The sequence below is a fragment of the Schistocerca gregaria genome, chromosome 1, assembly GCF_023897955.1.
Source record: "Schistocerca gregaria isolate iqSchGreg1 chromosome 1, iqSchGreg1.2, whole genome shotgun sequence".
In the NCBI taxonomy this organism is placed as follows: domain Eukaryota; kingdom Metazoa; phylum Arthropoda; class Insecta; order Orthoptera; family Acrididae; genus Schistocerca; species Schistocerca gregaria.
In genome coordinates this window covers 584361325-584376728 of record NC_064920.1, presented here as the reverse complement: position 1 = coordinate 584376728, position 15404 = coordinate 584361325, and the positions used below count along the sequence as shown (strand labels likewise).

The following is a 15404-nucleotide window of genomic DNA, read 5'->3' as shown; positions in this document are numbered from 1 at the left end:
AATAGTTCACCTGTGAGGCGTTGCTGGTGGCGAGCACGTCGCGTAGCCAGAGCAGCGAGCAGTGGCAGTGCAGCGGGTTGTCGGACAGGTCGAGGCGGCGCAGCTGCGGCCACGCTGCCATGAGCGCCTCGGGCAGCGCGACGAGCGCGTTGTCGCGCAGCACCAGCTCCTGCAGCTTAGGCAGCCCGGCGAGCGCGCCCGCCTCCAGCGCCTGCAGCTTCTTGTTGCTGCTCAGCGTCACCGACTCCAGGTTGAGGTTGGCCGACAGTGCGCCCGCGCACACACGCTCTAGCCGCGGCGCCGCCACCACCTCCAGTCGCCGCAGCTGCGTCAGGCCCTGCGCCATCAAAGGGAATGTAATGGCGATGCTGACCTATTATGCATGCACAAGCTGGCAATTACTTTGGTATGAGTGCGTTCCAACCATCGTTCAGTCCTTCTAAATTCGGAGAAGCATGAAGAATAACATCTACACTGTGCCTGTAGTTAGGATAATTTTTGAACTTCGTCGTTGGCTTTTGGACACACTAAAAGGTCTGCAGGGAATCGAAAACTTCTTTCACTTTTTGATATATACGTACATTTGAGGCTGAGTGTTAAATTTAGAACAAGCATTTTGTCACAACGTACTTACCAGCCCATCAGCCCAAAAAATTTCGTGACTGGAATAACAAAAAAAAAAGATAGAGAAGCTTTAGGATGGTCAATTTATCAATTCAGGTATGTCTCCCCCCACTTCAGTACAGAGCTAGGCATATTATGCTGTCAAACCGCTGATCCTTCATGTGAGTTCTGCGCTTTTTCTATTTGTAGCAGGTTCGCAGTGTTCACACCAAGTATTGTCACTCACAACGATTTTTTTTAATACAGAACTGTTCGCCTTTTGCATTTAAATCAAGTCGCGGAAATTTTCCACGAGTCGTCCTTTTGCTTTTTCGGAAGTCAAGGACGCGCGACGAGTTTTTTTGTCTTCTTCGAAACGTTCTGAAGAACGACTTGAACACTCTAGAGATGTAGCTACGTTGCGATTTCAGACACAACAGCGCTGACACACTGCAGTCGCATGTCCACTTCTTACCCCAGACTGCTCATAATTGATTGATCGAATGCACATCTGTTGTTTACAGCTGTTATTTCAACCTGCAACGGTAGCTTCTGCACTGGCGTCCCTTACACGAGAGCAATAAAATCAGTCTCAAAACTTTTTTGACGGATAGTGTATAACGAGATAAGTGGCTATCGCTGTAAATTGCGAGATGTCTAGTCTACCACACAGCGTTCTTTCCACCTCGACTCGGACTTGGACAAAATGACCTTGCTCCTCACACGAAGTAGAACAGCCTATCTACAGGGACAGCTTCAAAGCTAAAAGTTTTGTCACTGCATTTTCTTTGTGCAGACATCTCGAATTCCATTAAAGAGGGATATCATAATGGAACTAAATAGTAACTGTGGCTATATCTCAGTAAAAGTGAGTCACAAGTATTAACGCCACTGAAAAAATTTATCCTTTTACGTTCAGCCGCGTGTACGAATATCATTTCAGGAGTCCTTATTTAGCAGTATAAGTTATATGTGTAAAAACGAGAAGTTTTCCTTGATATAAAAACTATATATTCATTCTCTGATAACCTTATTAGATAATTTAATCAGCGTCTGACAAAATCCACGATTATCCACAATTTGATAAGAATTTGGCCCTAATTCCTAAGACGTAACTATGGGCGAAAATCCACTTGTAGTGGACAGTTTTCTACGTATACTTCTTCCCTTGATGAAATATCACTCACAATAACTCGTGAAACGTTCAGTGCGGCATCACTTTGTAAACAGTCATTTATGATGACGTGAGTACTGCCTTCAGCAATTTAATATAATTTTCACTGTTCTCACAAGGTGGTGGTGGTGGTGGTGGTGGTGGTTGTGGTGGTGGTGTGGAAGTGGTGGGTGGTAAGTTCCTATAGGGCCAAACTGCTGAGGACATCGGTCCCTAGGCTTACACACAACTTAATCTAACTTAAACTAACTTACGCTGAGTACAATACGTACACACACGCCGGAGGGAGGACTCGAACCTCCGACGGGGGACGCCTCGCGAACAGTGACAAGGCGCCCCAGACCGCCCTGCTAATCTCAAATCGCTATATTAACGTAATGGTTTGCGGTTTGATGCTAAAAGTAATCTTTATTCATTTTTGTTGATAAATAACTGAAGCGAAACATTGGGTTATTTCTACACGATCTTTTTTTTTACGACACTCACGCACTTTAGTAAAGCATTTTATGAAAGGAAAGGGACTCTCTTACTAGCCTCTGAGTGTCTTCTCATAGGATTTCTTTACTTATTCCTGATGAACGGCTCGCCTGAGTTAAAATTAATCGAAGATGAAAAGTCTGAAACACCACGGGCTAAATTTTAAAGTAATCTGTAACAGATGAAAGTTTCGGTAAAAACTGCAAACACAACTTGGATAACGTACAATAAAACATACAATTATGTGTAGCCCTTGGAATGATGAACGTCGATAAAGCTATGATAACAAAACACGTCGTGCTCCCGCAGATAGTAAACGTGGGACACTGTTTATTTTCAGTTTTTTATAACAGTGAAATCTCGAGTTAATCGCTCATCCTACAGAATCTCCGATTTTAATGGCCTCGTGAAACAGACAGTGCTGATTGTGCGACGCCTATATTAATAAAACAAATATAGCTTTATAACCCAATAAATCCTTTGTTTGGCTCGACGATAACGCTGAAAGTAATTCCATCAGGGGTGTAGATTCGGTTACGCTAGCCGTACCAGAATTCAGTGTGTAATAATTGCAGCGTATCTTTTTCAAACTTAATTTGGTAGGCGGGTAATTTGCGAGAGATTGGATGCAGGTTCCAGTAGTTCATATTTCCATCACCCCCTATTTTCTGTACCCACCACCTCCCGGCAACGTTCCGAATTACACGGATATGAATCCTGCGTTTGTTTGGATACGTCAAGGTGTTTATAAAAAAATCATCGTTGAAATTATCTTCAATTAAGCAAAGTCCAAACGGACTTGAACAAACACTGCATAACGATGACGGGGAGTTCGAAAGCGTTGCCAACCGATTAGCTCTCTCTGCCCTGACCAGTGGACTGGAATTCCACTCGTATACAAGGACGGTAATCAGCATGTTACCTCCGATGTTCTTCTTATCAAATTAGCTGTAGGACAATACTTACGTGCGATTTACGCTGCTGCTCTTGCATTACGTAATAGTTGTGGCTATAATAGAGTGCTAAATACTAAATCGTTCATTTACGTCATAATGACACAGAAGTAGGTACTTTGAATCCCGATACTTTGCAAACAGTACGTTTTAGCCACACTGACGGTCAAATTACTCCGACACAATGAAAGTGGGTGGCCTTTCATACTGTTCATATGTGAAAATTACTGCAGAGTCCTCATCGGAATGATACTTCTTATATTTCTTGATATGGGTCTCATGTCTCAACAAACAACATTCACAATTTTATTTGATATTGTTAAATCGGAAGACAGGCTATCTGTTGTGTTAAAAGATGTGGATAAAAAAATCCTATGTCAACATCGTTAAAGCACCTTAATTGATTATTAGCTTTAGCTCATTGACGAGCTATCTTCAAATCTAATGCACAGAAAAGTACACAAAAGAGGGGAACAATAGTATCACAAATTTTACATTTACACTTACGATCTGTGATACATACCAATAAAAATTATTACTTAATTCAGCGTGTATTACGCAACAGGCATTACACATCGTCATAATGTGTAGAGCTGCATCGCTCTTGCTGCCGTATAAACACTGAAAAATTATAGTAAATCGTGACAAAAATATAGACGTGCCAAGTGCATTTGACAAGTGGTATAAAGCTACCTCACTGTTCCTGTAGCTAGCGTTTTTAGGGATATAGCATATTTTGATCCACACATGTGACGTATGATGGTTACAACTATGAATCTCTAAGCGTTTAAACACAAGTGTGGAAATGAGATCACTGAAGATGTTTTGAGAAAATGTTATAAATTATTATAGCTTTATACTAGTTACCAAATTTACTTTGTATGTCTTTATTTTTTTACATGATGTATAAAGTTTTTTCAGTGCGTTCATGACAACAAGAGATATTGAGCTCAACAGATAATGACGATATGTAATGCTTGATGGCTGTTACAAATTGAATTAAGTAATAATTTTTATTTGTATTTACTGTAAGTTTAAATATAAAATGTGTGCAACTACTATTCACCCCTTTAAGAAGTTTTCTGTGTTTTAGAACTGAAGATGGCTCCTCAGTAAGTTGAAACTAGTAATAAATATAGAAGTTATAGCGATCTTGACATAAAATTTTAATCCACACATTTTAAAGCACATTCAGATCTCTTCCGTAGTATATTTGTGTGCAAAATTTAGAGACGAAAGTAACTTGTGCAACAATATAGTACAGAACGTAACTCTACTACAAAATGAGACGAACAGAAATGGTACTTTTACTCAAAGACAGTAATTACACTGACGTCTCAGCTATTTATGATGGTACCCTGAATATTACAAAAGGAGGAACATGGTTCTTAATAGGGAATGTGATCACCACAAACCGCAATGCATGCTCTACCGTATGTTCTCATGCTTGACTCATCGTTGGTAAGGAGTTCTTATGGTACAGTGTTCCATTCCTGCACCAGCCGCGATTGACAGCTGTTGTACGTTATTTGGTGCATGAGGACGTGCTGCAAAACGTCTCCCCGACGCATCCCACAGGTGCTCGATGGGAGTTTAGTCAGGGAAATGCCCAGAGCAGTCCACTCCCCTCACATCCTCTCATTCCAAAAGCTCCTCTAGCTGCACAGTTCTATGCGGTCGCACACTGTCATCCACAATACTGGCCAAAATGCACCTTTGACAGGTGCACGTGGGATGGAGTACAGAGTCACAATAACGTTGACTGGTGAGTGCTCAAAGTGTAAAGATTTGTAGGTCAGTGTGCTCGTGAAACATTATGCCTCCCCACACCATTACACCTGAAATGATCATGTTCTCTAATGCATTACGTGTTCCCACTTCTCACCACATGAAGAAAAACTATTGAGCCTGAATCGGTTCTCATCCGAGTAGCGATCCGACTCTACATCTACATCTACATGACTACTCTGCAATTCACATTTAAGTGCTTGGCAGAGGGTTCATCGAACCACAATCATACTATCTCTCTACTATTCCACTCTCGCACAGCGAGCGGGAAAAACGAACACCTAAACCTTTCTGTTCGAGCTCTGATTTCTCTTATTTTATTTTGATGATCATTCCTACCTATGTAGGTTGGGCTCAACAAAATATTTTCGCATTCGGAAGAGAAAGTTGGTGACTGAAATTTCGTAAAAAGGTCTCGCCGCGACGAAAAACGTCTATGCTGTAATGACTTCCATCCCAACTCGTGTATCATATCTGCCACACTCTCTCCCCTATAACGCGATAATACAAAACGAGCTGCTCTTTTTTGCACCCTTTCGATGTCCTCCGTCAATCCTACCTGGTAAGGATCCCACACCGCGCAGCAATATTCTAACAGAGGACGAACGAGTGTAGTGTAAGCTGTCTCTTTAGTGGACTTGTTGCATCTTCTAAGTGTCCTGCCAATGAAACGCAGCCTTTGGCTCGCCTTCTCGACAATATTATCTATGTGGACTCCTCGCTGGTCCAGTCGCTATGCTCTTGGCAGCATTGCAAATGGTGGATTCCTGCTAAATGAGGTTGCAGTTGTACCCGCTGTTTGATGTGGATCCCTTCTCGCCTGTTGCACAATGTAGAGGTAATCAGCCGCTGTAGTTGACAGTGCTTGGCGACAGCGAGAGGAGTGGAGGGGGAGGGGGGGGGGTCTCTTTGCTCGGACCCGTACGATGTGTTCCGTGACGTTCTGCTTTCTCTGCACGACTGAGAGAACTCTGGTAGCATGCTCCAGCACATTCATTCATTGCTCAGCAGTGTACTTACAACTGAAATACATAAAATGTGTCTACTGACTAGCATCGTCAAGCACAGCTAGCTGTTATTACATACTGTATATGAAGCGGTTGAAGCGACCGCTCGTGTTAAGCGAGAAATCCGGGTTCGAGTCCCGGTGTCCAAATGCGGCTAATGTAATTGAAACATACAGTAAACTTGGTGTCCGCAACACAGACAGTGACTGCCGCTTCATCAGTTCATAATGTGTTATATTCTCAGAGCCAGTCCGAGCAATAAGTAAGGTCGGTAATGTGCTCCATCACAGTAGGATAGCTTCTCCTTGATTTACTAGTAGGGGCCAATGGAATCAAATTATACATTGCCATCACAAAACGCCTCCACCTACCCCCTACCAAGTACTGAGAGAGGTAGCACAATCGTTACTAAGGAGACAAGAAAGAGAGGAAATCTAATCTCAGCCTGATTTAGATTTCTCGTATTTTCTGTAAGTCGGTTAAGGTGCCGCATTCCAAAAACAAAAGGCCGATTGGCTCTCTCGTCTGGCCCAAATCTTGTTGTGCCTAAAATGACTCTGATGTAGACAGTACACAGCACATTATGCTCTGTCTTTCAATTCCTTCTCCCTCCTATCCTCCACTCTCTATTTCCTTATGTCACAAGTTTTCTGTCTACTTTCATGCCTCCATGGTTCCTTCTCTGGTGCCAAGCTCTTTATCTAAGAGTAGCGGTCACACACACACACACACACACACACACACACACACACTTGTTACATGCACTTTCACCTCTGTCTTCTCTTACAGTTTTCGAGGAACTTGTTCGGACTTTTGCTTGTCAGCTTCATCATCTCCCAGGCTGACCTAATTTCCTTACACCTTTGGGTATATGTTGCAAAACTTTTTTAGGATACCTGCCTTGTGTTTTGATGTTCCTGCCGCTCCTGCTCTATGCGTCGATTTTTCTGTTATTGCAAGTATTTTAAGTTCATTTCTAATATCTCCATAGCTTTATCTGTCTTCTACGTTACATCATTTAACTGACCTGGGGAATTTCATTTCTGACCACTGTGTCCGTTTTATGTCTTCTTCGTTTGTAACCATGCCTCTGGTCTATAACGTAGAAATGGAACAGCTAGTGTTATACAGGAATTCATTTCAGTTTCCGTAGTTGTCTTTTTCTTTAACGTTCTCTTCATTGTTCCATATACGCAGCGAGATTTGCTATTTTATTCTTTATATCTTTATTATGGTTTCCTCGGAGTATCATTACTTTTCTATTTTCAATAGATATTTTTAAATTATAATTGTGACCAATTTGGTTTAATTTAAAAGTATTTGAATATAATCCTCTTCTGAAGTGGCTATTATATCTAGCCATCAGTGTACATCAACGATTTTATATATTGGTTCTTACATAGTTGTATTCCTTCTTTGTTTTTTGTTTCCTCACTCCACTTTTTAATTATTCGATTTATGTATAAACTGAATAAAATTGGGGAAAGACTGTAGCCTTGTTTAACCTTTTGGTTCCTTATAATTCCATTCTTTCTTACTTTAGACGCTGTAGGTATTACAAATTTAGTTTCGTTTTATAAGTCTTTTATTGCCAATATCAAAGGCATTCCATTTTCTTCCCGTGCTAACTATAGTTTGCTCCTGTATAATCTGTCAAAATCCTAGCCATAGCCGATGGAAGATATGTATGTCTCATTATTAAAGTCTGTTATTTTACTTATCACACTAAAAGTGAATATACTATCCATTTTTGATTACCTTGATCTAAATCCACTTTGGTCTTTGGTAAAAATGTCTCTACTATTTGTCTTAACCTTAGACTTAAAATTTTTGTAAATATTTTATATCCAGCTGTTAAAATACCCATCGCCTTAGAATTATAACATCCTTTTCCATCACTTTTCTTAAAAAATTAGTGCATAACACCTGCTGACGAGATTTACTATATTCTCGCTTTCTCCCAGTGTAAAGTTAGGAAATGTGAAAATCTTAGTTTATGGAGAATTCCGCCTGTTTTAATAACTCGCAGTTAATGTCATTTGCCTTTCCGTTTTTCTTTGGTTTTAAAGCCACTTCCAGTTCTGCTAATGTTCCCTTCACTGGTACCTCCTTGTCCCACTAGGTTTTGCCTGTACCATATGTTTCGTAATGTTATCCCCTCGGTTTTTCTTTGATTGTGTTAACGTTTGATTAACCTTGGTGTATCTGTTTACACTTTTAATTACCATATAGCCAGTCGTGTACTGACAGCGAATATCGTTTCCTGGAGTACTTATAAAAGACAGTGAAATAGAAATTGGATTTAGACCACGATTGTAACGTCTTGTGATGAGTTGTAGATGCTGCAGCGTTAAACCGTTGTAAGGAGCGGCTCACACGCGCCAAGCAACACGGAGTGACTAGTTGCCAGCTGCTGGACCGTCCGTTTCAGGCGACTCTCCAGCCAACGGACGGTGTCGCAGCTCAAAGGGAAGCCGAGCCGAAGAGCTGCAGGGAGGGTCGGCGCAGACAGTCGCCTAGCGCTCCTTAGTGTTGGCGCACCGGCTGTTTTACGGGCCGCTCCGCAGCCACAATAAAACGCTGGCTGGACGGCCCACGCCCCCCCTACGCCATAAAGTCCTGCTACTACAGCGAGAGGCTTCGTTCGCCGTGACGTCTGGAGACTCTGGAAGATGCCACAAACGGTCGCTGGGAGGTTGGCTCGCTTTCATGAGGCGAAAAACGTAGTGGTCATTTGTGAGCACCCGTCCTCCTCTCTCCACACACACACACAAAGTGAACCGACCCTGTAGGCTCGTACAGTGCGAGCTCAACTTTTTTAAGCACAGTTCTTCCTGCGTGTCTTTGAAGCCTTCGTAACCTTGTAACACAACGAGGGTGCACGATTCGTAATTCGTGATGTCACAACTATGTCATCACTCCGTAGAAATCCGATGAAAATATCCACTGTAGTAATGCAGTCATATTGAGCTCGAGGGTGGAACTGAAATTTACGGTCAAAATATGTTACTGATAAGGTACGCTGATGACACTGTTTCATCATAGGGAGCGAAGAAGAATTATAGGACGTACTCAATGGAATTAATTGAGCACGGAATACGAATTGAGGGTAAGACAAGTAAGAGCAAAGCGGTAAGGACAATCAGAAATGAGATTTTGGAATCAAAGTAATGTGTGACGGACAGAGGAAGTAAGGCGTAAAAAAGTAAAACGTAACTAGCACAAGGAAAGATGGCTTTTCTGGACAAAAGGATCCTTCTAGTTTATTATAGCTATTGTAACGAAGAGCTTCGCACAGAAGAGGAAGCCGTGTCGGACAACATTAAAGCAGTAAAAACAAATACCAAAAAGAAAGATCGTGCCTAAACTGCGGAGCATTCGAAATGACTATGAGAACTCATAGAAAGCATCACCTTCTTCTTTAGCGCTTTCTCGATGATTGCCCAAATGACTGAGTTCAGCTGAAGTACATTCTTCAGCCTCATTCAACATTTCAATCAGCTGGCACGACTGTCCCACTTTCCAATTCCTGAAGAGGATCTACAGCAATCCTTGCTGTACAGTCGCCCATCGTTGGGAGGAGATGGCAAAGAACAGTTTAGCAGCTGTTCCAATAATGAATTTTTTAGTCAGAACAATTAAAACACGAGCTATAATTTTAGATATAGTGTCGTCTATTGAACTACAGCGATCGCTATATCTTTGTTGTGAAAAAAAACTGAATAGCGTTTATTCAATGACAGATGATCAGACAATCTTTTAAAATAAAAATTATATAAATAATAGTTAATTTTTAGGATAATAAGATTTTAAATCGAAGTAAAGAGTATAAAATAGTTTCTCACAGGCCATTAAAGACTCCTAACCCTACACAGATAATACTGAAAATTTGTGGTGGTGAATTTTTCTTAGCTATGAAAATACTTACAAGCTTTATAATGAAAAACGTGGGCACATGCAACAGATAATAAATCGGTTATTTTCCCCACGTATTTCGTTATACATCTTGTACTTTGAGCTATTAAAAACTCAGAATTACAAATGTTCAAGGTTATCTGCATGGGGCTAGAAATCTTTATGGGGATAGGAGAAATCATTTTATGCTTCTTAGTCTAATTGCAAACAGTGCTATATTTCTAATTAATTTTTATTTAAATAATTATTTTGTAGTTTTTAGTCCAGTTAAAAGGAACAATTCAAGCGTAAAAATTGAAGGTGTAGCGAAATCTAAGCGTAAAACTAACAGTGTGTAATGAGAACGATATAAGAAGTCTGTGAACACACAACTGAAGGCAGAGTCAAGGTGCAGGTAGCCTTACAATTTGACCACAAGCGATAGTGTCTGGCAGGGTGGAAAGGTACTGGTGTGCAAAGAGGTGAGTGCAACAGATCGATACCAGAGCTTCAGGATGTAGCAGTGTCGTTTAGTAGCCATCATCGAATGTCATGCATACCATCTGCAGCACACTCTGATACTACATGCACAGCATGCTGGACCTGTAGCGAAGCCGAGATGTCAGGCAGTACCAACCCTTTTACCACACACCTATGTGAGCTATATGGATCAGACAAGAAAGTTACTTAATACTGCACTGTCATCGACTTCCGAGCTACGTTAAAATTGCAAGTCTCTAACTAATCAGGAGGTTAGTTTAAAATCAGTTCGAAAGTTATTACGAAACAGGCACACAATAAAATGACCTAATAAACTTGTAAAAAGCAGTCTTCGGACATAAAAAAACCACCTAATTTCGACAAAATAAAATAAAAAATTGAAAAAGAATTTTGAGGATGTCTTACATCTAAGGTAACGGCAATGTGAGGTCTGAGGAAATACCAAATGGTATGCCACATGTTGAGCAAATACCCACATTGTACACAGCAGAGATGTGGCAGTTATACCCGTTAAGCCACGCCTCCTTCGGCTCACATGGAACATAATTTGATTTAGTAAGGTATAATCATCAGTAAAAATTATGAATTACTTTTTTGTTTATTTGAAGATGTTCCATCTCACACTGTCATCTCCCAGTACCCGTTGAAATTGTTGGTGGGAATTACCATGCTTCTTTCACTACTGAATCCAGTAAGTGGGTGAGGAAGAGGTGCTTCATTTTCTGAAAGATTAGATTCCTACGGCTGTGTTTCGCTGTCTCTCGTCTTTTAAGATCTCTATCCCAATGGGGCCTCTTTATTGAATTCCGACATCTGGTCATGTAAATCCTGCATTCCACTCGACGCCACTCCGCCAATAGCAGTTAAAATTCTGAGAGAGCACCAATAGCAGTTAAAATTCTGAAAGACGTCACCCGAACAATAACAAGCTTCCTGGAACACCTGATGAAGACGTCAAGTAATGACGTCGAAATATTGTGTTTGGAAGACGCTGATATCCGGCAGAAAACCCGATTTCCACGAGATGCCATCAAATCGCCGGGAAAGTCTAAGAAATTACATCACAAGACTCTACGGGGAGGAAATGTGCTGCAATATGAAGAAACTGGACAAGCTGCGACAACGCAAAGAGAGGATGGTGGGCTTACTCAACTTCCTCCTCAGGTGCAGAGATGGAGATGTGGTGCCTGTATTTGCCAAAATCAAACATCATATTACGTCTAGGGCGGCCAACAGGATCAAGCACCGAGCCAGCATCGCTCTGGTGAGAGAAAGAGTCCGTGACATTCGCCATAAACTTGATGTCACGTCCAGGGAGCTGTTACATCTACACTGTACATGGCTGCCAAACTAGCGCAAGAGGATTGGGACAGAATTGATGGAGTGTCTTGGTCACTAGCAGCATGCATTAAGAACAATGCTACAGCCCGACAATTGGCAAAATTTGAACGCCTGAACAGCAGAGTGCAACAAAATCATGACACTCGCAAGGTTGTAAATTTTAGTGACAGAACACTGGATGAAGCTACTCTGAAGGTTCTTGGCAGGGGCCTAAATTTCGCTGTCACTCCTAGAGATCTACCGGTACCAAATTTCATCAGCGCTGTGGAACAAGTCGTCAACACACTACCCTCAAGTACGGCTGAAGAGATTCGGAGAGAGACTTGCAGAGCCCTTACCAGAGCCAGGCCGCCTAAGTCTAACATCTCAAGAGACGAGAGGATGGCTCTCAGGAGATTACGAGAAGATGACGACATAGTGGTGTCACCAGCAGACAAAGGGAACTCCACAGTCATACTGCAGAAAGGTGACTATGACCTGAAGATCTGGCGACTTCTGGAGGACCCGGCTTACAAACCACTAGAACAGGATCCAACTGACAGGGTGGACAGAAAAACCAAGTCTCTGCTGAAGGAAACTGGCTGGCCTGAGAAAGTTACAAACAACTGAAATCCAAGGCACCAGTCCCACCCAGACTCTATGGACTACCTAAGATCCACAAAGAGGGTGTACCACTACGACCCATTGTGAGCAATATTGGGGCAGCCACCTACCCAGCTGCTACATATCTCAAGAAAATGTTGGCACCATATGTGGGGGAGTGTGCACACCACATTCGCAACTCACAAGACTTTGTGGAACGACTTAAAAACCTACGTTTCTCAGATGCAAATTTAATGGTCAGTTTTGACGTGGTGTCCCTGTTCACCAGAGTGCCCCGTAAGGACACGCTTGACTTCATCAGTGAGAAGTTTGATGGAGCTGTGCTGGATCTGTTTAAGCATATTCTAACATCGACTTACTTCCTTTGTGGAGGTCAATTCTATGAACAGACTGAAGGGGTGGCCAACCTGTTTATGGAGAAGTTTGAGGAGGAGGCTCTTACAACTGCCACTTACCAGCCAACATGCTTCCTGAGATAGGTTGATCACACATTTGTCATTTGGCCACACGGTCGCGAAAAACTGGAAGACTTCCTGGACCACCTGAACTCAAGGCATCCGAATATTAAATTCACCATGGAGCTAGAAAAGGATGGTCAGCTGCCGTTTCTGGATGTCCTGGTGAAGAAGAAGGCGGATGGCACCTTCAGCCACAGTGTGTACCGAAAGCCAACACACACAGATCTATACCTACAGGCCGACAGCTGCCACCACCCAGCACAAAAGACCGGGGTGCTTAGAACACTCGTACACCGAGCCCAGACACTGTCTGACACTGACAGCCTGGCAGGGGAACTTGAACATCTTCAAAAAGTGTTTGCTAACAACGGATTCTCGTCCAGGGACATCCGCAGAGCTCTACATCCCACCAGACGTCAGGATACACCGGAGAACGAGCAAGAAGAAGAAATCAAGAAACTGGCATTTTTACCGTATGCGGGGCCTGTCTCTGCCAAGATCAGCAGAATACTAATTAAACATAACATTAAGAGTGACTTCTGCCCACCTAGCAAAATCAGGGCTTTACTTGGAACAGTCAAAGATGACCTGGGCTTAAGGAAGCCTGGCATTTACAATATTCCTTGTGAATGTGGTATGTCCTACATTGGCCAAACGACTAGAACGGTGGAAATCAGATGTAAGGAACACCAGCGACATACCAAGCTAAGGCAGGCCACAAAATCAGCAGTAGCAGAACACTGCCTAGAATTGGAACATTCCATGGATTATGAGAACACCTAGGTCATGGTCCAGACCCCCAGGTACTGGGATAGTGTCATCACTGAATCTACAGAGATAAAGATGGCACAAAACTTGATTAACCGGGAAGCAGGATACCAGCTAAGCACTGCATGGAACCCGGCATTTGAACTGCTGAAGCAATGCCGGAGAAAATATGTTTCCAACACCAACAACGAGCCTCAGACATCCGGACACTGCGGGCATGAACCAAGAAGGGAACACCAGGAAGCCCCAGCCGCAGTCGGAGACGGCCAGAGCGGGAGCGGACGGAATAGGGAACGTCCAGAGCGGCATTTCAGCGCCACTCGCGGGTAACTACAGAGGCTTCAAGCAGCCGCCGCCGAAGAAACAAGCCCGCGCGAAAAACCTTACGGTTGTAGCGCGAGAGCTGGACGTGAGCAACCGCTACCAGCCTCTGCAGGGGGAGGGGGCGACCCTAGAAGAAGCTGGCCGTTCCCTCGCCGAGCAGCAGAATCAGAGGGAAGAGCAACAGCATGCTGCCAACGCATCGCACCAGCAACAGGACGACGCTCCGCCATCGCCGGGCCAGAATGCAGGAAGCCGCGCACCGCCGCCTGGTCCACAGCGACGAATCCCGCCGATTGTGCTAGTCTACAAGGAATCATATACGGACTTCAGAAACTGGCTCCATTCCACGTGTACACAGCCGTTCACCGTGCGTCAAGCCGGAAACGGCGACACGCTGAAGTTGCAACTGAACTCAATCGATGACTATGTGAAAGTCCACGACGAGCTTGGGAGGAGGGGCGTCCCGATGTACACGTTCCAAGCTGTTCGCCCTCCAACTTTGAAGACGCTCATCAGACGCATTCCGCCGTCGCTGCCGAATGATGAATTAAAAATCGCCCTTGAAGATGCAGGGTTTGCAGCTTCAGTCGTTGACCACCATCGCATGCCGGGCACTAATGAAAAGACGGGACACAGAGTCGTTGTCCTGCCCGACACGCCAGCTCACAGGAAAATATTTGAGCTGACCAGGCTGTATGACTTGGACATCAAAGTTGAGAAGCTCAGGAAGTCAAGGGGGCCGGTTCAATGTTTCCGGTGTCAGGGCTTCCGCCACGTTGCCCGCCTCTGCACCATGCCTTGGCTCTGCGTCAAGTGCGGCGGGAACCACGACAGCCGACAATGCACCAGGAGCCGCGAACAACCCGCTACCTGTGGCCTTTGTGGCGGTAACCACCCAGCTAACTACCGCACCTGTGTTAAACACAAAGAAGAGAGCCGACGTCAGCGAGGTCTTCCACCTGCTCCGCCGAGGCCTCCCAGGAACCACAGACGCTGGCAGCAACTGCCACCACCAGCACCCCCGACGCCTGCTGTGACCAAAGCGTGGCCCTCGCTGATAGAGCGGAGGGCAGCTCGACTTCACTCGCAGCAGACTGCTACGGATGCCATGAAGCAGACACAACCACCCTCGACCACGTCGACTGCCCTACCAGGACCAGCAGCACCGCCACCTTCAAGCCAGCCGACTCATCCAGCACCATCAACATCACAGACTGAGCTGAAGGACCTATTTACACTTTTGACGACCATCGCGGCGTCACTGGCAGAGGTCACCAAGACGCTGGCCCAACTACCAGCCACCATCACCGCCACTGTTGAAGTGTCGGTCAGCAGAGCCATCCAGGCACTCAGAGAAGGCAACGTCCACCATGCCTAGACACCTTCCTCTCGACGACCTTCGTATCCTCGAGTACAATGCAGACAATCTCACTCATGACGTCGCAGAACTCCAGCAATTCCTCAGTGATCATAATATCGACATCTGTCTTGTCAATGAGACTTTTCTTAAACC

General features: G+C 43.9%; 1 protein-coding gene across 6 annotated transcripts in view; it reads right to left on the bottom strand.

The window, feature by feature from the left end:
• The window catches only part of LOC126357243 (leucine-rich repeat-containing protein 4-like), a 1171476-nt gene that overhangs the window by 24574 nt on the left and 1131498 nt on the right, over nt 1–15404 (bottom strand). For all 6 annotated transcript variants that reach the window (XM_050007439.1, XM_050007438.1, XM_050007440.1 and 3 more), the window contains one exon: nt 11–337. In XM_050007439.1, the coding sequence (XP_049863396.1) occupies nt 11–337 (327 nt within the window). The remainder of the gene's footprint in view (nt 1–10; nt 338–15404) is intronic.